Genomic DNA, 28,000 nt, shown 5'->3' on the forward strand with positions numbered 1-28,000 from the left:
GAATAAACTCATTTGTGTGCATAACAAGAAATCTATGAGATGGAATTTTGAAAGAAATTGTGAGAAGATAGGTTTTATAACATGTGTTAAGAAAATAAAAATAAAAAAGGTTGTCACCGAACTTGCTTTCTTGCTACAAGTATATTGTTTTTTACTAAAAGACTTCTATATAAAGAAAACTGGGGATTTATTGTATTATTACTCAAACTATATTTAAAACAAATATCAAATTTTGTGTTTAAAGAATCATTTTTTTTCCCAAATAAGCCAATTAAGGGATGAAGCCGAGGTAGAATCAACTAGGTACGAAACCACGTTAGACTATTGATTACTATTGGATACTTCGGTCCCCGCCTCTTGCATTACCAATCGAGCACTGCCGCAAGAGATGGTAGACTGGTTCCCTGTCCTTTGTCTGATGGGTATTGTTATATGTATTTTGTCAGAAAGAAAGAACCAGTCTACAATAGGGAAAGATTTATTATGTCTTAAAATTATGGTCTAAAGATTTATAAAGGAAAAGAGAAAGTAGGTAACTAACAATGTGTAACCGACGGATCAATTTTAAAGGGTTTCTAACTTGTCATTGTCAAAAATGAAACATGATAATATAAAGTTGACAACCATGGAATCAAAACAACAACAAAGTCAACATGCTCAATCTAGCTGCGGAACCGTAGCTCTTAGGTCCTTATGTTTTTTTTGACTGTTTGCCGACCATCTTTAATAGGTCCTTATGTTATTTTTTGACGCAAATAGTAAAAAAATAACATAAGGACCTAAGAGCTACATGTATCCCCGAGGAACCAGTAATGACGCACCTAACGTTGTGTTTACCTGTAAGATACCTGTAAGATCGTTGTGGGGCTCATATGGAAGGATCCTATCCTTTTTAGCCCACCCTATTTTGGTACACTTTCAAAACTGATACAATCATCAATCCTGCATGATTTGGTGCAATATTTCACACAATTAAAAAGTTATATAGAAAACTATTTGTGTCCTCATCAATTTCTTAACTGATACATGACTGACTCCCAATGACGGTCTATACTAATTTTAAAGGCTTCCACAGTTTTTGATGAAATAACTTCAACTGGTAGGTTATTCCAATCATTAATAATTCGTTGTGAGAAATGTCTTAATCGAAAAGAAGTGTTACATCTAGGTTTTGCTAATTTCCAATTATGCCCACGGGTATTTGTACTGATGACAGTAAAAAATCTTTCGTAAGATATATCTTCGAATCCTTTTAATATTTTGAAAGCTTGTATCATATCACCTCTTCGCCTTCTGTGAGTTAGGGAAGGTAGTTTAAGTACTTTTAATCTGTCTTCATAGCTTAAATGTCGTATATCAGGAATTAATTTAGTTGCTCTCATCTGCACTTTTTCTACAGCATTAATATCTTTCTTTAAATGCGGATACCATATTGTATTTCCATATTCCACGTGTGGTCGTACCAACGCAACGTATAGTCTTAAAAATGTATATTGATCTTTAAAGATAAAAGTTCGGTTAATTAGCCCAAGTATACTATTGGCTTTATTTATTTTACTTGATATATGTTGAGAAAATTTAAGATCATTTTGAAAAATAATTCCAAGATCCTTTTCTTGTTCATCTTTAATGATATCAATATTGTTCATGGTATAAACATTTTCAGGATTATTTCTTCCATAATGGATTTGTTTACATTTGTTCACATTAAATTTCATGTCCCATAACTTGGACCAATCGTAGAGGGCATCTAGATCATTCTGTAAGACATCAGATTTAGAAGTAGGTGCATAAATTTTAGTATCGTCTGCGAATATTTTTACTATAGACTCCACAACATCTGGTAAATCATTTATGAATATAATGAAAAGTTTGTCTCTGCATTTAATCTACCATCTAAAAGAAAAAGAAACACGGAATAGAATGAAAGATTGATCACTTGTTAATGTATTTCAATCATTAAACAGTTGATTTTTGAAACAGTAAAAGCAATAAAAATCATGTTTGCTAACATTACAAACGGACTGTCAACTTATGATGGGTACCAGTAATGACGCACTATAAACAAACCAGTAAAAACCACTTGCAGTGTACCTGATGTTCGAAAAATTGCTTCAATCCGGATAATTTAAAGTTAACACTATTCAACAAATTTAATTTTAATAACAAATTTTGACATTTACAGTCACTTTTATGATCATGTTGATAGCTACACAATTTTTTTCATTAATTTAATTGTAACCTATATTTTATTTCAAATTTTATATAAAATTGTTCAAAATTTATCAAAGTGACATATATATTCCATATACTTGAAAATAAGAAGTAATTGCATTCATAAAACAACATTGACATTAAAACATTTATCAATGTATACTTCGTACAATGAATGAAAAAAATCGATAAACAATAGAAAATTATATAAGCCACGATCATTTGTTCTACAGTGATTCCCGCTTAAATGTAAAACCATGTCACATGACAGTCATATGATTTGAAAAACACAAACTGGGGCAGCATGTGCATACATACTTTTGCCGGCCAAAGTGGATTTAGGACTGATAATCATTCTGGGAAGGGTAGACTGTTTTTGACCTTAATAAAATGGCAGAAATTGCATTATCTTTACTAATTCAAGCAATAATAACATTTCTGGACAGAGTTTGAGGCATCTATGTTGTAGTCATATGACCTTCACCATCATGTTATGAATAGTAATTATCGATGACGTCACATCTTTTGTTTAGAAATATAAAACCCAAAACTAAATTGGTGCGTCATTTCTGGTCCTCGTCAAAACAGGTACCAAGACGATACGGTTCCGCAGCGAATCCGGGTCCGTCCGCCCTGATTCTGGTTCGCCCTAGTTTCTGTTCGCCCTAATACCTGTTTGCCCCGAGTCTGTTCGCCCTGATTTTATTTTTTAGTATAGTGTTGCGTTGTGTGTATATAATTGAATGTGTTGAAGTCGGTCTACAACTTCGCCGAATATTTACGATGTATCATGTTAACTTGTCTAGCTGCTATACTAGGTTATAAGTTTCAGTACATTTCAGGACTACAAGATATTGTGACTTCAAGGTATTGAGGACTAAGTTTGTATCTGTATGTATATAAAAATTTTACGTTACTAGGAAATATTAGTTTCTGTGAATTTCAACAATACATTGTATTCTTAAATGTAAAACAACTGAAGACTAAATTATTTTTATGTAATTGAATATGTTGAAGTTTACATTCACCGAATGTTTATTTATGATGTATTCTGTGATACTGCTATTAGGAAATAAGTTTCTCGAAATTTCAGCACTACATTGTATTTTTAAATGTAAAACAACTGAAAACTAAGTTGTTGTCTTGCTGCTACGAGGATAAGTTTCTGTGAATTCAAAGACTACAAAGTATTTGACATAAAACAAATAAAGACTTACATGACTAAGTTATTTATATATTTAACTTTATTGATACATTTTAACAATTTAAAAATATTCAGTAACAGTTATAACAAGATCAATTCCAAACTGTACTTTGCACACATTTATTTCCTAAACGAATAATTAAAAGCACAAAATACTTTAACTTTTAATAGATATAGATAAATTTTAATATACATTTATATATATTTCGTCCATTGATGTAACATATACATATCATAAATAAATATAGGGCGAACGGACTATCAGGGCGAACAAACTCAGTGCAACGAACCTAGGGCGAACATGAAATCAGGGCGAACGATCTCGATACCTTCCGCAGCTATGCTCAACCATGACATGTCAAAAAAAGAATATAATATACGTTGATAGTGTTCCAATGGATAGAAACAAGTGCCTGTGAATGGAGATCAACAGTCGCCGAATCCTCACTATGAAATTTGGAAAAAATCTTTTGGTCAAATTTTTAAAAGTCGCAAATTGTGCATACTTATCATGGCATTCATGCTTATGTTTTTATGCCATTTGACATTTCCTCATTGAATATAAAGCGTTAGAATTTAATCGAAATGTACTCTTTTGTAATTTAAGTGATATAGTTCCATCTTTTGTTAAGGTTCATCATAACAAACGGACAAATATGACTGTACTTACAGGCCAAAAATTACCCTGAATACAGACTTACCTGTGAAGTTGGAAAAGTTTTAATGTCTGGCATCCACTAGATATAATAAAGATAAATGCATTTTGTGTTTCAGAAAGATAAAATCTCTTTCGGATTTTGATGGGCATTTTTTTTCCTTCATGCAAAAGGTGTGAAAGTTAACTAAGTTGTGGTACAACTATGAGATGCTCCCTCAGGTAAAAAACTGGTTTGTAATTGTTTTGATTGTCCTTTTAATTGACATGGACAAGAGTTATTACTCAATTTATTTCACTTGACTGGGCGGAGTTTAATCAGTTCGCTCATAATAAACCAGTCCATCTATAGATGGGTGGTTTAGAATAAACTCACCAATGAAGTGTCCAGTCATTCTTTTGTAATTTCTTTGATAACACCGATAGGTGATTAGAAATCAGTTATAATTATAACGGTAATCAACCTTATCACACACAACTTCAAATAGACTGTCCTTATGCAAATTAAAACGTAAGCTCCGCCCGATCAGTTGAAATAACATTGGTAATATCTTCACAACTACAGGTGAGTTAAGAGTTTATCTGAGTCAGTGAGTGGACATTATCAAAGTAATTCAGATGTTTGTTTATTTTTACAGCTTCTGCAGAAAGGGAAAAAAATGCCCATCAAAAACCAAGAAAGATTTTATCTTTCTTAATCACAAAATGCATTTAACTTTTATATATCTAGTGGATGCTAGGCATTAAAACTTTCCAAACAGCACAGGTAAGTCTTTACACAGAGTAGTTTTTGAGGTGAAAATACGGCCATATTTGTCCATTTGTTATGATGAACCTTAATATGTCTGAACAAGATAAGTTTAGTTCATTTTGAAAAGTAATGATTCAGACATTAGTACTGTATGTGTAGCTGGAATAAGCGATATGTATCAAAATCGGAAAATATTATTTTTACTGTTGTAAAATGTCTGAAAACTTGAAATGTTGAAATTAATGCTTGCTTGAAGTGATTTTTTATTCTGTCCTTTAATACTGACAAATAGAAAACATGTACTTTATTTTAACCACGTGCATTGCTATTGAGAACTGATTACTACATGTATCGAGAACAGATGACTACACGATATGATTTGAACATTCATTTAAAGCAAACATAATGTTGCTAAGAACTTTTATAGTATTAAAGCTTATTGTAATAGCTTGAATTAATAATATAGTATGAATAACACCTCCACGCAATGTAGATATAAAATATGTATCTCTGATCATTGAGAAAATTGATATAATAACTAGAATCATGCAAATAAACTTAATAAAAGGGCTTGAACATGTTGAAAGCTCATCATACAAATATGACACTTTTTCTAGACCACAAAACAGTACGAGCAAAAAACGTCAAAAAGAATTGTAACCTTTGAAATTGTTGTCGTGCACTAAAACCCCCATGGGCACTTTCAAAAGTTGGCAGGTATGTCCTAGACTCGTATGTTTTAGTACATATGAATTTGTACTTTGCATGTTTTTTTAATGGAAATTGTGAGGTCACAATGCATTCTTATATTAGACAAAACCCATGAGATAAGGGACGACATCAAAAGTTCAATGTAGGATAAAAAACTGAATTCACATAGTTTTTCCACTGACCCCCCCCCCCCCCCCCCCCCTCTTAACTTAATTTTGGAAAAATTGATTTACCAATAGGGATGTATGTAAAAATAGATTTTAGATATACAAAACTTGCAGAATTTTAACCCCCACCCCCAAACTATTTGATTTAAGTTTTTTATCCTACATCGATCTTTTGATGTCGTCCTTAAGGATGTTTACAAAAGCTGCAAACTCTTTAATTGAGTTTAAATTTCCTGTCATAGGAAATGGAACTAAGTGGACAAATATTTTGACATTTTGGTGAAGCTTTTTATCAGTTTCATGCGGTGTATTAGTTATTTCAAAACATGACACAAGTGTTTTTATTATAAGTCAAAATTTCAAAAATAAAAATCCAAGAGATGTACATTTATTTATAACTATTTAACAAAAAATTGAGAAAAAATGAAAAGTTTTTCAATATGCAGAAAATTCAATATGTATGACAATTAGTGTTGATTGACAGTGTGTAGCAGACCAAAGCTGTCTAGGGAAGCCATTACCTATTGATTCTGAGGGAGAAACCTGGCATATTTTGAAAATAATTATACTGGCATCAGTAATCTTTGAAATAAGTAATATTGCCTTATCGTGCATGAAAATCAATATTCTGGCCATTCAGTATTCAAAATATTACTTGGATTTAGAAGAAAACAAACAATCTAGCCACATTTAACTTAAGTCTGTAAGTTGTAAATAAATATCAAATTTGCCCGGTACCCCCTTTCAGTATTAAGGTAGCACAATACAAAGATTTTTCATCCCCAATCAGACATCTTTAAACTGATGTAATTCCACTCATCTTTCTTTAAATTTTATAAATGAGGTACCAAAAGAAAGACGAAGGATTAATCTTTCAAATTGTGATAATTTCATTATGACCAAGGATTTGTATACAAATCCTTGTTATGACATAATTATTACATAATTAATTGTTATGTAATTAGTTGCCATTCTGTGATGTCCATACTTGAATGAATTTAGCTTCTTTGTTCTTCATAGCATCCTAAAAAATTTATAGATTCTTGCACAACACAGTTTGACCTCTAAAACTATGTCTCAGATTTTTCCTATTGTATTTCATTCTCTCATAAATCTTCTATGAAGTTTGCAACATCAATTCATTAGAGACCACTAAGTTCAATTGGGTATAAAATTTGTTCTATTGATGTTTTTGGAAATCTGAGACACAGTTTTGGAGGTCAAGCTGTGTTGTACAAGAATGATCCATCTATAAAATATTTTGGGATGCTATGAAAAACAAAGACGCTAAATTCATTGAAGTATGGACATCACAATATAGCGACTAATTACATAATAATTAATTATGTAATAATTATGTCATAATGAAATTATCACAATTTGAAAGATTAATCTTTCTTCTTTCTTTTGGTACCTCATTTATAAAATATAAAGAAGGATGAAATGAATTACATCAGTTTAAAATTGTCTGATTGGGAGTGAAAAAATCGTTGTATTGTGCTACCTTAAATGATCACATCCTGAACAAATCTTCAATAATTCAATAGTCATGAGCTGCATTATATAATTATTATTGTATAACCCTACAAATGATTTTAACAGTATTTTCAGATACAATATAGGGTAACACCTAGGGTTGTTCAACAGGTGTCTTAAGCTGTTTCCAGGCATTCATATTCATAACTTTATAACCATTCACCCAACACTGTCCATTTATCACATTTCAATATGTTGACTTGTTAATAATGACAAAATATAAATTCAATTTCAAATTGACTATTTTCACTTTTGCTGTTCAGGATTAACGGCCCTTGTTGTAGTTTTATTAAACGTGACTTAAAACTAGCTTGCCTGATCTCTAATTTAGAGAAGAAAATAAATAATATTGCCATCCTTTAAGTCATGTAAGTTGTAGACATACATCAAATTTGCTTGGTCCCCTTTTTCATCATTAAATTATCACCCCCTGAACAAATCTTCAATATTTCAATAGTCATGATCTTATAAACAGGTCGAGAACTCTAGTTTTTCCTTACGTCAGAATATATTTGCATAATAATTTCCCAAACACAAGGCCAATATGGCCTTGAAAAACTGACCAATCGACTTAATGAACTACAATGCATTGTGGGCTACTACAAGTTTATTACTACTTAAAACATGTGGAATTAGTGGGAAAACTGTCAACTAATATATATAGTGTCTTGGACTCTCAAAATAAATGTTTTTGTTCTGTGAATATGTTTATTGTAAAATATATAACATAATCTTCAATTTGCATGCTCAGATTAAAAAAATATTGTTTACGGGCTTCACGATTTGACTTTATTTTTCGCCATGTAAAAGTAGTTGAACAGGTTTTTTCCATTGTTATACATTGTCCTTGTGCAATTGTTTCACGACCTGAAACAGTGAAATTTTAGATAAATTGACCACTGTCTAGTATGAACAATTTTTGAGCTCTTTTAAACCTGTATAATGTCATTCCAAAAACATTTCTGCCTCGAAAAACATGAAAACTGGCACTGAAACACTTCTATCTGTACTGGATATGTAAACTTATTCATCAGGACCTGAACTAATAGTAAGAGCACCACAATATTCCGTAAATAGCTTAACATACTTTGTATAGTCTCATCCATCGATAATGTCCGTGTGTTGCTAATTTTATCCCAAAATATATCTGAGAGGTATTCTTATCGTTCAGCTGCTGTCCCATTGACATATGCTCAATATCTCCAATTATTTAAATCCTCTGGATCATAGTGGGTTTCATATTACCTATTATCTTTTTTTCTAAAACGTGCCTTGTATATAGAAATAAGAAGATGAGGTACGAGTGCCAAATGAGACATCTTTCCACCCAAGACACAATCTTGTAAAGCTATGTTCAATGCTGGAAAGTAAGCTATAAAAGGACCAAAAATAACATGTGTAAAACAATAAAAAAAAAAAACCCAACGGCTTTATTTAATATATAAAAGAAGAAGAAATGTATCCAATAAATAAAAGAAATATAATAGCTTTATTTCCAACGCTGCAATTTCACAAAATATATCAATGCTACCACCTTGTCGCACATAAAATGGATAACATCATTAATGGTTTAAAATAAGGTTGGCAAATGTATGAGTCCGTTAAAAAAATCCAATGTCTCCATTAGAAAAAAAATTGAACTTTGCAAAGACAAAAAACAAAATGAAACTATGTGTAAATTGCTGCTTCACTACCTTTAGAACAAAATGACCAGTTTGAAAGTCCTAAATACAGAAATATGTCAAAAACCAATTATACCTATAGATTTTGTTAACACTGTCAGACAAGAATTTAAAAAGGTCTTGTGTAGTTTTGATATGATGGATGATATACAATGTAGGTTTTGTGCATTGTTCTGTACCTTTTAAATTCTCAAAATGAAAATATTACTTAGTGTTCTACAGACGTTAGTAAATATATTTCAAAATAGAAAATTTAACTTTCTGAAAGATGTTTGTATACAAAAATAAGGAGATGTGGTATGGTTGCCCATTTAAGCTCAAATGAAGTGGATGTAAGTAGTGATAGACATCTGTAATGCCTTCAACAATGAGAAGTACCCATACCGTATAATTGGCTATAATTGGCCCCGATTGATAAATATTCCTGGTTGTTTAAGACAAAGAAATAAGCACATTCTTTTTCCCGATTTAAATTACTTTTTAATCATAAAAGAAGGTACTAATATCAAAAAATAAATTTTGTGAAATCTTAGAAAGTTTAGTAATCTCATCAGATCTTTAACAAACTCTAAGTCTTCGCCTTTTTAGGAACACATAATTCATAGGACCCTAATTTTTCTTTAACTATCTATAGCTACCAGCTATACAAAAGTGACTGAATCCCATGAATATTAGAACTGGCTATTATCAACGGCTAACTTTACACTAGTAAGTTTGTCTGAAGGGTAAATGTACTTTTTACTGTTGTTTCGCTGCTGTCTGGTGGACGAATACCTGAAATCTGAGTGTTATCATCAAACATGTTAATGGCTGTACATTGGTTTATTCAAACACTTGTTTCTTCGCATAGAAACAACTTTTCGTTAATCTGAGCATTGAACAAATACTTTCACAAACTATAAATGTGGATACAAAAAATGAAAAACTAAGCGATATGGTAAATCCCGTTTTGCATGAAAAAATGTGTTGTACTTCAGTAAATAACACGCTTGTTTGTTTGATTATAAACACGTAGTAGTCCATCATGCATTGTTACTCATTTAGTGGATTGGTCAAAAACCCAGGTAAAAATAAATTGCATCACACGTAAATTAACAATTACATGTGCAAGGACATACATTGTAAGTATGCTAGTTCATGCATTTCCATATAAGGTAGTGTTCCTGACTTGATAAACCTACAAATGATTTTTAACAGTATTTTCAGATACAATTTAGGTTAAGACCTAGGGTTGTTCAGCAGGTGTCGCCAGCTGTCTCCAGGCAATTTATTCATTACTTTAGGTCCATCCACCCAACACTGCCCAATGCTTTTCACATTTCAACGGTCGTAGAACAAATCGCAATCAAAGAAAATTTCGGGCCAATCATACCAATATTTCGGACCTAATTTCTATTTCAAAAAACAACGGCAGACATTATCTGTTAACAAAACTCTGTTCGTTACCGGTTAATAAGTTAAATAAAATTTTGGAGGATTGCAACACAATTTCATATAGCAGTCCTAAGTATGAAATTGTTCAAATTATTATGGCATATTGTTATTCTAAATTATTTCCCAAAATTGATCGCCCTGAAGATCATAAAAAACATTTTATTAAAATTAAGTATGTCAATAAAGGCTTTGATTTTGTAAATATTGCCGGTATATTTAACGACCATTCTGTTAAAGAACAAATTCCTGGATATTTTGACAATACTGAGCTACCTCTTATTTGTTATATTTACAAGAAATCTACCCGGAAATTTGTGTTTAATTATAGTCAATTGTGTAAAGATGTTAATATTAGTGAAAATACACCTACTTCATGTAATTGCAGTAATTCCGAATATATTTATGGACCCATTTCCCATGTTATAACAGGAGATCTTAACATCGTTCAAGACCGAGAATTAAAATCATTCCTCAGTAAAGGACCTAAATATCGTCCCCCGTCAATTATAAATTGGAATGAGTGTCGTAATATCATCCACGACTCACTCCATACTTACTGTATGAAATGGATAAAACGGGAAAAAGCTGACAAAAAATCTTTGGACTCTTTTTTTTAATTCAGTAATGAAGATAGTTGATATACGTATTCAACATTTTAAAGAACATTTTACTATTAACAATAACCACAATAAACCTATTTCTCGTATCAAACATAAACTAAAAGAACTAGCCAAGGTATTAGTTTTTGTCCCGGCCGATAAAGCTGCTAATAATATTATTATTGTTTGACGTAAATTTTACATTGAGGTTCTGAAAAAGGAAATCACCAATTCACCAACATTCCAACTGACTCTATTTTCAGAAAACGAAATCTGTAACAAACATAAACTTTTAGCCACCGCTTTACAAGCAGAGCCAAATACCATGAAAGTCCCAACTATGTATTGGCTTCCGAAGCTACACAAAACCCCTTACAAATATAGATTTATTTCGTCTTCAAGCCATTGTTCAACTACTAAATTGTCTATTCTTCTTACCAGCACACTTGGTACAATTAAAAACCTGATAATAAATTGTTCAAATAAGGCCTTCGAAAATAGTGGAATAAATTACTTTTGGAGTGTCAAGAACTCATTGGAAGTACTTGATAAATTGCATGCTTATATTGGTGATTTTGAATCTGTTCAAAGTTTTGATTTTTCTACCCTGTATACCACATTGCCTCACATTCTCATTAAGAAAAAATTCACACACCTAATTAAATGGGCATTCAAAAAATCAGAATGTGAATATATATGTTCAAACTCTTTTAGGTCATTTTTTAGTAGCAATAAACAAAAAAACTATGTTAATTGGACATGCTTTGATACTATATATGCCCTTGAATTTTTACTAGATAACATTTTTGTTTGCTTTGGGGATTCCGTATATCGTCAGATTATCGGAATTCCAATGGGGACTAACTGTGCACCACTTATTGCGGACCTGTTTTTGTATTGTTATGAGTTGCAATTTATGACAAAAATAAGCAAAGACCCATCGAAACAACATCTGATAAACAAATTTAATAATACTTTTAGATATTTGGATGATATTTTGGCTCTCAATAATGACGACTTCAGTATGTATATTACTGAAATTTATCCTGTTGAACTTACTTTAAATAAAGCTAATACTAACAATGACCACTGCCCTTTTCTCGATCTTGACATCTATATCACTAATGGAAAGCTGAATACTAAAATTTATAATAAAAGGGATGATTTTTCATTTCCTATCGTTAATTATCCGTTTTTAGATGGTGACGTTCCCTTGTCACCATCTTACGGTGTTTATATATCTCAACTTGTACGATTCGCTCGTGTATGTAACAATGTTTTAGATTTTAACGAGAGAAATTTATGTATTACTGAAAAATTATTACACCAGGGTTTTCGATATCACAAACTAGTCAAAACATTTACTAAATTTTATCATCGGTATAAAGACATCATTCGTAAATATAGCTCAACATGCAGACTTCTTATACATTCAGGTATTTCACATCCAATTTTTTATGGAAATATTCTTTATAAAGCACAAAGGTGTCAGTATTCACCTCAGAAACTTAAAAAACCTTTGAATAGACTTATTAAGAAGGGATATAATTACGATACTGTTGTCAAGTCATTAAAGATTGCATATTTTGGCGTTAATATTGAGTCACTGATAAGGTCTTTGCATCGGAACTAAACACATTTATTCTAAAAACAGTTGTTGGCATGACACGGGATATGTTCTTCTCATATATGTTATGATGGTATGATACTAAACCCCTAACGGGAAGGATTGTGCCTGATGTTCATATGATGAAATCATAATCTTTCAGTCAGTTTAATTGAAGTCTGGAGCTGGCATGTCAGTTAACTGCTAGTAGTCTGTTGTTATTTATGTATTATTGTCATTTTGTTTATTTTCTTTGGTTACATCTTCTGACATCAGACTCGGACTTCTCTTAAACTGAATTTTAATGTGCGTATTGTTATGCGTTTACTTTTCTACATTGGTTAGAGGTATAGGGGGAGGGTTGAGATCTCACAAACATGTTTAACCCCGCCGCATTTTTGCGCCTGTCCCAAGTCAGGAGCCTCTGGCCTTTGTTAGTCTTGTATTATTTTAATTTTAGTTTCTTGTGTACAATTTGGAAATTAGTATGGCGTTCATTATCACTGGACTAGTATATATTTGTTTAGGGGCCAGCTGAAGGACGCCTCCGGGTGCGGGAATTTCTCGCTACATTGAAGACCTGTTGGTGACCCTCTGCTGTTGTTTTTTATTTGGTCGGGTTGTTGTCTCTTTGACACATTCCCCATTTCCATTCTCAATTTTATGTTTATAATGATAAAATAGAGATTCCATTTCAAATTGACAATTTTCACTTTTGCCATTCAGGAGTAAGTGCCCTTGTTGTAAGTTTTTGAAACTATAACTACATGTAGCTTTCCTGATCTCTAATTTGTTTACAAAAAGACCATTGCCAATAATTATATAAAAATTTTAAAAAGAAAGAATTTTGAAAAACAACTACATGCATCTGAAATTTATTTAAAAGTGCAATGAGTTCAGATACAATGAGATCAACTTGCTATGAGTTAACAAAATATATTTCTCATAGGTACCAATCATTGGAAGAATTGGGCGATTTAAAAAAAAATCCACAACATAACCGAAAAAAACCCACTTACTTAACCACCCTTATTTGAATTTACCCTCATCCTGAGTTAGAAATAGTAGGTCTTTAATGGCAAGTTTTTCTTATTTCTGCTTGTCTGGTTATTCAAGAAATCTCTAGCTAGATAACTTTTGTTTAGAATGTTAGCAAATTACAGAGTGAGCTCCCCTTAATTGTTAATTTTCACCGTTTTAGTATTTAATGCATTTTGGGTAATATTTTCAAAAGCGTACACCAAAACGTTGTGATTGGTTTAAAACGTTCTAAACAATGGAAATTGAGCCAATGACGTTACGTTATTTTCATTTTGATGTACGAACAATGAGATTATCCATAGTCCTTTAGATTCTGAAAAGGCGAATTGCTATTGCATTTTAACCAAATTACATTTTGAATCACCAGAACAGGAAAAGGAAACAAATGTCATATTCTTGCACCATTATACAATTTGAACATATATAATTTTGAATTAGTATCAACTTGGATGGGATTATTATTTAGTTATAATAATTAGCATGACTTCTTATATTTTGTAGGACAGTCAAGAGGCATCAGGATGAAATCCCTAATATTGGTACTGTTGATGTTGCACATGACTAACCAGATCAAGTATAACACTAATTGTGATGATTGTTCACCGTTTCTCTGTATGATGAACATATGTTTTTGTGATGCTGGTAATATATCTTTTAATCATTTTGCATTCAGTCACTTAGTCTTTAAAAACAAAATCACAATAACATGCTGCCCTTCTGTAACTTTCAACTTCGTACTTTATTTGGCTTATTATAACTTTTTTGGATTCGAGCCTCACTGATGAGTCTTTTGTAGACGAAACGCTCGTCTGGCGTATATATAAAATTTAGTCCTGGTATCTATGATGTGTTATTTCAAAGTTTATTTAAGAAAAGAAGCTGAATTTTTGTTTCTGTTCTCTAACTTTAGTTTGCCTCTATCATTTATGTTATTAAACTTATACAAAATGCTTATTACAACATAATGCAAATCAAGTCCCAAATTTGTTGGCGTCACTTTTACCGTTCTTCAAGTTATGCCCCGTTATAAACATAAAGATTCATTGCTGAATTTTATTTTCCAGTCTCTAACTTTTGTTTGCCTCAACCAAATGTTATGACTCTTTTACACAATGCTTATTACCACAAAATTCCGATTGAGTTTAAATTTTGATGGCATCACTTTTACCGTTCTAGAGTTATTTATACATGTTAACAAATGGAAAAATTTCTGTATTTTTCCTTTCTGTTCTCTAACTGACAGACTGAGTAAGCTACAATCATTGTTATTCATAGCCAATGACAAACAAGTTAAAGGTAAATGATTCAGTTGTATTACCAACATAAGTTGATGTCCACTCTGTTATGAAAATGATTCTATATCTCCCCAAAAGAGGCGCCAACATGGTTTGAGAAACAGCTGTATTTACAAAGTGTAACCTTCAACCTCTTCTAATAAAGTATACTATTTAAATTTTGAATGCAAAAAGTCTTTCATTCAAAGTAATCAATTTAAATTTGGGTTTCGATTTGAGAATTTCAAATCTGCTTGATCAATCCTTATAAAGTTGAACATAATGTTTTTGGACACAAAAGGAAGAGTGGTTTTGCTTCAGACTGTTCTTGCCCTACCAAATCACCAGAACCAATTTGAAAATATTCATCAAAACTTGCATGTACAAAACAATGAAAAGTGTGGTTAATTTCTAACATTTTAATTTCAGATTGGGATATTTGTAATGTGACTATTTTCAAAGACGAAGTTTTGAATATGACATGCACTTTAAGGGACAAAGTCAAAGACTTCAATTCATCAGATTTACATGTTACTTATGGGGAAGGAATTGAAGTATCAAATACTGAAATGAAGGTTATTGATAGCTCTTCATTGAGATTGACAAAGCATATGCATTCCATGGAAAGTGTTGGACTTACCAGTTTTGCCTGTATGCATGGCAAGGACATAGTAGACAGCTCAATGGTTACAATTGATTGTAAGTAAAATTTTCAAATATTATTTAATAACTTTGAAAAGTTTGTTATTTTTTGCAAGAATATTTTTATCTTTTATGCCTGATAGAATTATTCAGATAAACTTATGTTTTAAAACACTGCTTTTTGTATAAAAATAACAAGATGTGGTATGAGAGTCCAACTCAAACAGAAATTAACAACTATAGTTCACCATATGGCCTTTAATTAAAAATAATTGAGAACCATACTGCATATTCAGTTTTAATACCGAAATAGCCAATCTAATTTCACTTGAAGAAAGCTATTTTTATACGACCGCAAAATTTGAAAAATTTTTCGTCGTATATTGCTATCACGTTGGCGTCGTCGTCTGTCGTCGTCCGAATACTTTTATTTTTCGCACTCTAACTTTAGTAAAAGTGAATAGAAATCTATGAAATTTTAACACAAGGTTTATGATCACAAAAGGAAGGTTGGGATTGATTTTGGGAGTTTTGGTCCCAACATTTTAGGAATTAGGGGCCAAAAAGGGCCCAAATAAGCATTATTCTTGGTTTTCGCACAATAACTTTAGTTTAGGTAAATAGAAATCAATGAAATTTAAACACAATGTTTATGACCACAAAAGGAAGGTTGGTATTGATTTTGGGAGTTTAGGTCCCAACAGTTTAGGAATTAGGGGCCAAAAAGGGACCCAAATAAGCATTTTTCTTGGTTTTCGCACCATAACTTTAGTATAAGTAAATAGAAATCTATGAAATTTAAACACAAGGTTTATGACCATAAAAGGAAGGTTGGTATAGATTTTGGGAGTTTTGGTCCCAACAGTTTAGGAATAAAGAGCCCAAAGGGTCCAAAATTAAACTTTGTTTGATTTCATCAAAAATTGAATAATTGGGGTTCTTTGATGTGCCGAATCTAACTGTGTATGTAGATTTTTAATTTTTGGTCCCGTTTTCAAATTGGTCTACATTAAGGTCCAAAGTGTCTAAAATTAAACTTAGTTTGATTTTAACAAAAATTGAATCCTTGGGGTTCTTTGATATGCTGAATCTAAAAATGTACTTAGATTTTTTATTATTGGCCCAGTTTTCAAGTTGGTCCAAATCAGGGTCCAAAATTAAACTTTGTTTGATTTCATCAAAAATTGAATAATTGAGGTTCTTTGATATGCCAAATCTAACTGTGTATGTAGATTCTTAATTTTTGGTCCCGTTTTAAAATTGGTCTACATTAAAGTCCAAAGGGTCCAAAATTAAACTAAGTTTGATTTTAACAAAAATTGAATTCTTGGGCCTCTTTGATATGCTGAATCTAAACATGTACTTAGATTTTTGATTATGGGCCCAGTTTTCAAGTTGGTCCAAATCAGGATCCAAAATTATTATATTAAGTATTGTGCAATAGCAAGAAATTTTCAATTGCACAGTATTCAGCAATAGCAAGAAATCTTCAATTGCACAGTATTGTGCAATAGCAAGAAATCTTCAATTGCACAGTATTGTGCAATAGCAAATATTTTCAATTGCACAGTATTGCACAATAGCAAGAAATATCTAATTGCACAATATTGTGCAATAGCAAGAAATTCCAATTGGATTTCAATTGGAGTTATCTTTCTTTGTCCAGAATAGTAGTTGAATCAACTTAAATCATTGTTTTAACCCTTTCCTCCATTGACATTTTTTTTACACATACCTGATTCACATAGGATTTTTTCAGTTAAAAAAAATCACCAGGTTTAAAGTATCAATGCATAGCAAAAAGGAATATTTCATCAATGAAATTCCAGTCTAATATTCTCTTGAATATCATTTTTATATCAGATACAAATTTTATTAGGTCTGATAAAGATTTTTCCTAGGCAAGATGTTTCAACTGAGGCACTACACAGGCGTCAAAAGGCGTCATTATGGAGTAAAGGGGGTGGCGTCAAAAAGCGTCATTATGGAGGAAAGGGTTATACAATATACAATGTATATTCACTTTTACTACCAACTGATAGATTAAAACAATCTTTACCATTCAGTGATAACAAGCACTTTTTTTACATTTTAATATTTTATGATGTATTTAAATGAGTAGTTATTGTTGCAAACTTCATTAGAAATTTGAATTGAGATCAGTTTTGAAATAAGGGAAAGGGGGATGTGAAAAAAAAATTGGGGGGTCAATTTTTTTCATTTCAGATTTCATAAATAAAAAGAAAATTTCTTCAAACATTTTTTTGAGAGGATTAATATTCAACAGCATAGTGAATTGCTCAAAGGCAAAAAAAATTTTTAAGTTCATTAGATCACATTCATTCTGTGTCAGAAAGCTATGCTGTGTCAACTATTTAATCACAATCCAAATTTAGAGCTGAATCCAGCTTGAATGTTGTGTCCATACTTGCCCCAACCGTTCAGGGTTCAACCTCTGCGGTCGTATAAAGCTGCGCCATGCGGAGCATCTGGTTTCAATGTATCATAACAATCCTCTCTTGTAAATCAGTTGCACATAAGTGCTTGCCACTGTAAAGTGCTATAACATCCAATTATAAAATTTCAGCTGGTATGGGATACTGATGAATTGCATATGCAATAAGTATAGTGTTGTCAACAGTTTTACTGTCGAAAGGACCTAATAGCAAATACCAAAAAATTGGTAACCGGTTAACTGGAGTTTTTTCGATGTTAATAGATAATAATATAAATGTGTATTGAAGTAATTAAATAATTGTGTTCTTTTTAAAAATTATCGTCATGGTTATTACTTTGAAAGAGCAATTTTCAATTAATTGCTATTATTAATCCAAAAAAACATGAAATCAATAAACACTTAGACATCTTGTGTGTCAGCTAGGGGCAAGATCTTAATAGTATACATGTTGTTTTAAACAGTTACTTTAAATCAGTAATCCAATTAAATTTTAGGATTTACTTCATTATTCTATTTTTTATCTAATAATGCATAGACCAACAGGGTTCTCGTTAAGACGCGTCCTGACGCATGGGAATCGAGCTGGAGGCGTCATTTTTTAAACCCGTGAGTCCCTGGGACGCGTCCTGATTGTCTCAGAAACATCATTTTGCCTAGAAGATTTATGATATGACATTGTTTTGAGCCGTTGTTTTGACAAGAAACTAAACCGGAAGTCGATGTCAAAACATCGATGTTATGCGTAGATCAATATTTTTGGCAGCTGATAGATTTATAATTTACATAATTTACATTGTCTGCATGGTTGAACAAGCCAATGAACGGCGATCATGAGACATTTGTCAAATTGAAAAGTAAAAATTATTTGCAAACTATTTTTTAAAAACAAATGCTTGACTGTACCTTAAATGGTATGAATATAAATCCAAACTAAATTATTAAAAGCAGAAAAATCCAGAAATTAAATGAATTCCTTCACCAAATGTTTTCTTTTGTTGACAAACATGTCACATGATCATTTAAGGCGGGAAAAATACTTGGGGAAACACCTAAGTAACAGACAACTCTGTCTGGATATTTATAGACATTTAAAATAAACAGCTGATATGGTAGTGCCATGAAAGTAGTTAAACTTGGTGTATATAGTTCAATCTACACTTATTTAATTGGGAAAAGGGTGTAGAGGGGAAGGGGTTAATTTGTAAAGTTATTATTTTTTTTGTATTTTTAATAAATTTTGGTAACTAAAAATGACTAGACAAGTTCTTTAACTGAGTTTATTATGAAATAGTCCATTCATATTAAAAAAAAAAAATAAAACCCTACCTATCGCCCTGATCAATCATCTTTTTTATGGAACTATGGCTTTGACAAACCAACATTTTTTTCAATGTGGCCCAACATCAATAATATGATAGAATATGATAGACCCAAAAAGAAGTCTGTTACATGTATATATTTTGAGCAATAACTATTAAGAGGGCATAATTTTTATTAATTTAATAAAACTAGAGGCTCTCAAGAGCCTGTGTCGCTCACCTGTTAATGTGTTTACTGATGTCGGCCATCTTCGTTGGTAGGCGGGGTCATTAGACACTTTTTTTTTAAATAGATACCCTAGTATTATGATTGTGGCCAAGTTTGGTTAAATTTTGCCAAGTCGTTTTAGAAAAGATTTTTATACAAGTTACAAAAATGACGAAAAGTTGTTCAATATTGACTATAAAGGGCAATAACTCCTTAAGGGGTCCTCTAACAATTTTGATCATGCTGACTTATTTGTAGATCTTACTTTGCTGAACATTATTACTGTTTACAGCTTATCTCTATCTATAATAGTATTCAAGATAATAACCAAAAAACTGCAAAATTTCCTTAAAATCACCAATTTTAGGGCAGCAACCCAACAACAGGTTGTCTGATTCAACTCAAAATTTGTGAGGGGATATATCTTATTCTGATGGACATTTAAATCTTGAAAGATTTGCCCTTAATGTCTTAGTTTCAAAGATATAAAGCAAAAACTGCATTTTACCACTATGTTCTAATTTTAGCTATGTCGGCCATTTTGTTTGGTAGGCTGGGTCATCGGACACATTTTTAGCTCACCTGGCCCAAAGGGCCAAGTGAGCTTTTCCCATCACTTTGCGTCTGGCGTCCGTCGTCCGTCGTCTGGTGTCGTTAACTTTTACAAAAATCTTCTCCTCTGAAACTACTGGGCCAAATTGAACCAAACTTGGCCACAATCATCATTGGGGTATCTAGTTTAAAAAATGTGGCGTGACCCGGTCAACCAACCAAGATGGCCGCCACGGCTAAAAATAGAACATAGGGGTAAAATGCAGTTTTTGGCTTATAACTCAAAAACCAAAGCATTTAGAGGAAATCTGACAGGGGTAAATATGTTTATCATGTCAAGATCTATCTGCCCTGAAATTTTCAGATGAATCGGTCAACCCGTTGTTGGGTTGCTGCCCCTGAATTGGTCATTTTGAGGAAATTTTGCTGTTTTTGGTTATTATCTTGAATATTATTATAGATAGAGATAAACTGTAACAGCAATAATGTTCGGCAAAGTTAGATTTACAAATAAGTCAACATGACCGAAATGGTCAGTTGACCCCTTTAGGAGTAATGGCCCTTTATAGTCAATTTTTAACCATTTTTAGCTCACCTGGCCCGAAGGGCCAAGTGAGCTATTCCCATCACTTTGCGTCCGTCGTCCGTCGTCGTCGTCCGGCGTCCGGCGTCCGGCGTCGTCGTCCGTCGTCGTTAACTTTTACAAAAATCTTCTCCTCTGAAACTACTGGGCCAAATCAAACCAAACTTGGCCACAATCATCATTGGGGTATCTAGTTTAAAAAATGTGTGGCGTGACCCGGTCAACCAACCAAGATGGCCGCCACGGCTAAAAATAGAACATAGGGGTAAAATGCAGTTTTTGGCTTATAACTCAAAAACCAAAGCATTTAGAACAAATCTGACATGGGGTAAAAATGTTTATCAGGTCAAGATCTATCTGCCCTGAAATTTTCAGATGAATCGGTCAATCGGTTGTTGGGTTGCTGCCCCTGAATTGGTAATTTTGAGGAAATTTTGCTGTTTTTGGTTATTATCTTGAATATTATTATAGATAGAGGTAAACTGTAAACAGCAATAATGTTCAGCAAAGTAAGATCTACAAATAAGTCAACATGACCAAAATGGTCAGTTGACCCGTTTAGGAGTTATTGCCCTTTATAGTAAATTTTTAACCATTTTTCGTTAATTAAAGTAATCTTTTACAAAAATCTTCTCCTCTGAAACTACTGGGCCAAATTAATCCAAACTTGGCCACAATCATCTTTGGGGTATCTAGTTTAAAAAATGTGTGGCATGACCTGGTCAACCAACCAAGATGGCCGCCACGGCTAAAAATAGAACAAAGGGGTAAAATGCAGTTTTTGGCTTATAACTCAAAAACCAAAGCATTTTGAGGAAATCTGACATGGGATAAAAATGTTTATCAGGTCAAGATCTATCTGCCCTGAAATTTTCAGATGAATCGGTCAATCGGTTGTTGGGTTGCTGCCCCTGAATTGGTAATTTTGAGGAAATTTTGCTGTTTTTGGTTATTATCTTGAATATTATTATAGATAGAGATAAACTGTAAACAGCAATAATGTTCAGCAAAGTAAGATCTACAAATAAGTCAACATGACCAAAATGGTCAGTTGACCCGTTTAGGAGTTATTGCCCTTTATAGTCAATTTTTAACCATTTTTCGTTAATTAAAGTAATCTTTTACAAAAATCTTCTCCTCTGAAACTACGGGGCCAAATTAATCCAAACTTGGCCACAATCATCTTTGGGGTATCTAGTTTAAAAAATGTGTGGCATGACCTGGTCAACCAACCAAGATGGCCGCCACGGCTAAAAATAGAACAAAGGGGTAAAATGCAGTTTTTGGCTTATAACTCAAAAACCAAAGCATTTTGAGGAAATCTGACATGGGATAAAAATGTTTATCAGGTCAAGATCTATCTGCCCTGAAATTTTCAGATGAATCGGTCAATCGGTTGTTGGATTGCTGCCCCTGAATTGGTAATTTTGAGGAAATTTTGCTGTTTTTGGTTATTATCTTGAATATTATTATAGATAGAGATAAACTGTAAACAGCAATAATGTTCAGCAAAGTAAGATCTACAAATAAGTCAACATGACCAAAATCGTCAGTTGACCCGTTTAGGAGTTATTGCCCTTTATAGTCAATTTTTAACCATTTTTCGTAAATTAAAGTAATCTTTTACAAAAATCTTCTCCTCTGAAACTACGGGGCCAAATTAATCCAAACTTGGCCACAATCATCTTTAGGGTATCTAGTTTAAAAAATGTGTGGCATGACCTGGTCAACCAACCAAGATGGCCGCCACGGCTAAAAATAGAACATAGGGGTAAAATGCAGTTTTTGGCTTATAACTCAAAAACCAAAGCATTTTGAGGAAATCTGACATGGAATAAAAATGTTTATCAGGTCAAGATCTATCTGCCCTGAAATTTTCAGATGAATCGGTCAATCGGTTGTTGGGTTGCTGCCCCTGAGTTGGTAATTTTGAGGAAATTTTGCTGTTTTTGGTTATTATCTTGAATATTATTATAGATAGAGATAAATTGTAAACAGCAATAATGTTCAGCAAAGTAAGATCTACAAATAAGTCAACATGACCAAAATGGTCAGTTGACCCCTTAAGGAGTTATTGCCCTTTATAGTCAATTTTTAACAATTTTCATTAATTTGGTAAATTTATGTAAATTTTTACCAAATATAGTTCTCTGTTACTAATGGGCAAAGTTCATTATAGATATAATTGTAAGAAGCAAAATCGTTCAGTAAAGAAAGAACTTCAAACACATCACCATCACCAAAATACAATTTTGTCATGAATCCATTTGTGTCCTTTGTTTAATATGCACATAGACCAAGGTGAGCGACACAGGCTCTTTAGAGCCTCTAGTTCATAAATCTAAGTAATCTTTTACAAGAATCTTCTCCTCTGAAACTACTGGGCCAAATTTTATCCAATCTTGGCCACAATCATCTTTGGGGTATCTAGTTTAAAAAATGTGTGGCGTGACCCGGTCAACCAACCAAGATGGCCGCCACGGCTAAAAATAGAACAGAGGGGTAAAATGCAGTTTTTGGCTTATAACTCAAAAACCAAAGCATTTAGAGGAAATTTGATGCGAGGTAAAAATGTTTATCAGGTCAAGATCTATCTGCCCTGAAATTTTCAGATGAATCGGTCAACCTGTTGTTGGGTTGCTGCCCCTGAATTGGTAATTTTGAGGAAATTTTGCCGTTTTTGGTTATTATCTTGAATATTATTATAGATAAAGATAAACTGTAAACAGCAATAATGTTCAGCAAAGTTAGATTTACAAATATGTCAACATGACCGAAATGGTAATTTTTAAAGAAATTTTGCTGTTTTTGGTTATTATCTTGAATACTAATATAGATAGCGATAAACTGTAAACAGCGATAATGTTCATCAAAGTAAGATCTACAAATAAGTCCACATGACCTAAATGGTCAATTTACGACGGACGCCAAGTGATGAGAAAAGCTCACTTGACCTTTCAGGTCAGGTGAGCTAAAAAAAACAACACGCATCGTTTCAGTTGTATTTCGTCATATTTCATTATATTATGACACAAAAAAAATACATGCATCCTGGACTCATCAAAATCTTTTGGGACTCACCATTTCTAAAAGTGATGAGTCCCAGGACTCACCATGAAAAATTTCTAGTGAGAACCCTGGACCAACATCTAAATGTGCAAACTCAATTCTGCCAGGCTATGCATATGGCATTCTTTAAACGTAATTCTAACTTCCGAATGATTATCTGAGTAACCGGTTAGGCAAAACTGTACAATTTGTCAACACTAAATAAATACCATCATTTTCGCAGTATCGTCCCAATTTTCATGCCTCAACCTGAATCTCGATATTTGGATTATAAAACAAGTCAAAATCCCAATTTTCACAAGATATACCCGAAAAAATAATTGGTAACTGATTTCGAAGTTTTTGTGATCAATTTCTATATTAATTATTATTATCCATAACTTTACCTGGCGACATATTTGTGACAAGTTTACGAATCAACGCTAATCAATGGTCACAACAGGTGTCATAATTTGTGGTTAAATGTAATCAGATAACCTGATTGGTCATAACAATCCTCAAAATTAATTTACTTGTAAACAGAAATTTTATCTGTCCTTTGCATTTCAATTTCAAGTTGAGTAAAAATATAGGACGCTTCATCATGTTCATAGACATCTTAACTTTGCCTGTATTTTTCAAACTATAATAAATGAAGTCCTAAACTATGGGAACATATGTTCATTTCACTATACTTAACATATACACTCTGGGTAAATTGTTAATAAACTTGAAATTGTTATGTTGTGGCCAAACCTGTTCTTGGGGTGACCACTAAAGAAGAGTCCAGTATGACCCTTATTTGGCCCCAAACTATACCAGTTTTACAAAATTGTTAAAATATAATAATAATAATAATAATAAAATTGAGAATGGAAAACTTTTAGCTATTAAAAGTAAAGTAGAATACTTCTGCTACATAAATATGGGCTTTTTTTGACAATACAATGCACATATATCGTGTACTAGCATCATAAGGTCATACTAAATATTACTGAAATCTTCACAATTTTAGCCTAAGTTGATGGATTTCTTCTTAAATGGAAGTGGCCGCATTTGTGTTCATTCTAAATATTTAAACATAAGTTGTATTTGATGTTAATAAATAACATAAATAAAGGTTTAGAGTTAACAAGGATTAGGCCACTTTCAATTTTGACAAAAAACTATCTGAAAAATGACATATGCATTATTATATGATATATAAGTGGTGTCCTTTAGGCCACTCTACCCCTCCTGTTTGATAACTTAGAAACGGTTGAGATCCCCACCTCTAAACCATATATTCAAGATAGGACAATATAATAAATAAAATAAAATATAGGGGGAGTTTCTGGAGTCACCCATCCCTCCTGTTTGAGAACTTGGAAAAGGTAGAGATCCCCACCTATTAACGATATATATTCATGCTTGTGACAATATGAAAAATCAAATGAAATATAGGGAGAGTCCCTGGGGGTCACCCACCCCTCCTGTTTTAGAACTTAAAAACGTCCCAGATCTCCAACCCTAAACCATATATATTCATGTATGGGACAATATTAGTGTTGGATAATCGGTTGACTGCAACCAACCGACTATTGGTTATAATCGCATCATAATACCTTGCACTTTTTTAAAATGAAATCATACATTTAGTCTCATTGTACATGTCTAATGTGTATATTCCATATCATTGCAGAGTTTATATATTCATATTTGATCTTTTGTTTCCTTTTCATATTTCATTTAGCATTTAAAACAAGGCACTGGCTACGGTTACATGGAAATGTAACAATAATAAAAATATTATTGTTACATTGGAGACTAAATGCCGAAATGCATGGTTGGGTAAGGACCTGATTAATTACGAATGTAACAATAACTATTGAGGCTACGGTTACATTGCGTTATTGTTACATGAAAAAAAGCAATGTACGATGGGACTAGTAATATGTACTAAATAATAAAAGTTTAAGACATTTATTTTATGTTTACCATGCATACAATTATAAATATAATTTCTTTATTTTTTTATTTACAATGACAGTTTCTACATATGTATCCAGTAAGTGGTTTTTAAAGCATGTTTAAGTCCTACACATTTTTGATGAACGAATTTACGTCCTCCATGGATGCATGTATACAGAAGTTCCCAGAACTTAATATATTTTTTAGAACTGCCTTTGTATAGCTGTGTAAAGTTTGTGTCTTGGTATTGTTTCAGTTTCGTTTCAAACGCATTCCAAGTTTTAAATTATTCACCCTAAACAAAATTGGTAATAGGAATTTCTTCATCCATTGTTAAAAGTATAATGACAGTAGAGTATGTGTGCAGTTAAATACTTAAAAAGTGAAACAATTGAACTATATTTTTCGCCTTTGGAGTACTCAGTCCTAATCTGGAGTAGTATCTTTAAGAACATCAAAACCATGAATACGTAAAACTATTTACACACCATTTGTTGAATAATAATATTGATTATTTATCATTATTACCAGCATATTATTTAGTACGAATGAAAGAATTAAGCAATAAAACTATAGATTTAAGTTTAATTGATCTAGCATACGTACATTTCTGTTTTTCATGTAACAATAACTCAATGTAACCGTAGCCTCAATAATTATTGTTACATTCGTAATTAATTGGTTCCTTACCCAACTTTCCATTCCGGCAATTAGACTCCAATGTAACAATAATATTTTTATTATTGTTACATTTCCATGTAACCGTAGCCAGTACCTTAAAGCAATGAATTAATAAGAATCAAGATTCAGATTGAACATATTTTATCCCATAATTACAACATTAAAATTGAGAATGGAAATGGGGAATGTGCCTAAGAGACAACAATCCGACCATAGAAAAAAACAACAGCAGAAGGTCACCAACAGGTCTTCAATGTAGCGAGAAATTCCCGCACCCGGAGGCGTCCTTCTGCTGGCCCCTAAACAAATATATACTAGTTCAGTGATAATGAACGCCATACTAATTTCCAAATTGTACCGTGAAACTAAAATTAAAATAATACAAGACTAACAAAGGCCAGAGGCTTCTGACTTGGGACATGTTTGTGAGATCTCAACCCTCCCCCTATACCTCTAGCCAATGTAGAAAAGTAAACGCATAACAATACGCACATTAAAATTCAGTCCAAGAGAAGTCCGAGTCTGATGTCAGAAGATGTAACCAAAGAAAATAAACAAAATGACAATAATACATAAATAACAACAGACCTCTAGCAGTTAACTGACATGCCAGCTCCAGACTTCAATTAAACTGACTGAAAGATTATGATTTCATTATATGAACATCAGGCACAATCCTTCCCGTTAGGGGTTTAGTATCATACCATCATAAAATATATGAGAAGAACATAAGGCAGCAACCATTTGATTTTCTGGGGGGGGGGGGCTATGGGTTTTTTTTGAAAAAAAAGTTTGTTTCCAGTTTTTGGAGAAAAAAATAATTTTGTTTTTGATTCTGAGAAAAAAAAATTGTTTGTTTCACCCTCAGATGCCACTATATGTAATGCTAAAATTGAAAGAAAAAAATTGTTTTCGACTTGTCGCGAAAAAAAATAGATTGTTTTTCGGCGAAAAAAAAATTTGTCCAGAAAAAAAACCCATAGCCCCCCCAGAAAATCAAATGGTTGCTGCCTAACCCGTGTCATGCCAACAACTGGTTTTTATACGACCGCAAATTTTGAAAAAATTTTCGTCGTATATTGCTATCACGTTGGCGTGTGCGTCGTCGTCGTCGTCGTCGTCGTCCGGCGTCCGAATACTTTTAGTTTTCGCACTCTAACTTTAGTAAAAGTGAATAGAAATCTATGAAATTTTAACACAAGGTTTATGACCATAAAAGGAAGGTTGGTATTGATTTTGGGAGTTTTGGTCCCAACATTTTAGGAATAAGGGGCCAAAAAGGGCCCAAATAAGCATTTTCTTGGTTTTCGCACCATAACTTTAGTTTAAGTTAATAGAAATCTATGAAATTTTGACACAAGGTTTATGACCACAAAAGAAAGATTGGGATTGATTTTGGGAGTTTTGGTTTCAATAGTTTAGGAATAAGGGGCCAATAAAGGGCCCAAATAAGCATTTTTCTTGGTTTTTGCACAATAACCTTAGGTTAAGTAAATGGAAATCTATGAAATTTAAACACAATGTTTATGACCACAAAAGGAAGGTTGGTATTTATTTTGGGAGTTTAGGACCCAACAGATTAGGAATTAGGGGCCAAAAAGGGACCCAAATAAGCATTTTTCTTGGTTTTCGCACTATAATGTTAGTATAAGTAAATACAAATCTATGAAATTTAAACACAAGGC

General features: G+C 32.5%; 1 protein-coding gene across 2 annotated transcripts in view; it reads left to right on the top strand.

The window, feature by feature from the left end:
• The first annotated feature begins 396 nt into the window (after positions 1 to 396).
• The window catches only part of LOC143068141 (uncharacterized), a 64,970-nt gene continuing 37,366 nt past the window's right edge, over positions 397 to 28,000 (top strand). The window contains exons 1-3 of one of the 2 annotated variants that reach the window (XM_076241951.1): positions 397 to 528; positions 14,102 to 14,242; positions 15,304 to 15,573. In XM_076241951.1, coding sequence (XP_076098066.1) covers positions 14,122 to 14,242; positions 15,304 to 15,573 — 391 coding nt within the window. In that variant the 5' untranslated portion in view covers positions 397 to 528; positions 14,102 to 14,121. Of the gene's footprint in view, positions 533 to 14,101; positions 14,243 to 15,303; positions 15,574 to 28,000 lie in introns of both variants that reach the window. The other variant, XM_076241958.1, reaches the window with a different exon arrangement.

The sequence above is a fragment of the Mytilus galloprovincialis genome, chromosome 1 (genome assembly GCF_965363235.1).
Source record: "Mytilus galloprovincialis chromosome 1, xbMytGall1.hap1.1, whole genome shotgun sequence".
NCBI classification, from domain to species: Eukaryota; Metazoa; Mollusca; class Bivalvia; order Mytilida; family Mytilidae; genus Mytilus; species Mytilus galloprovincialis.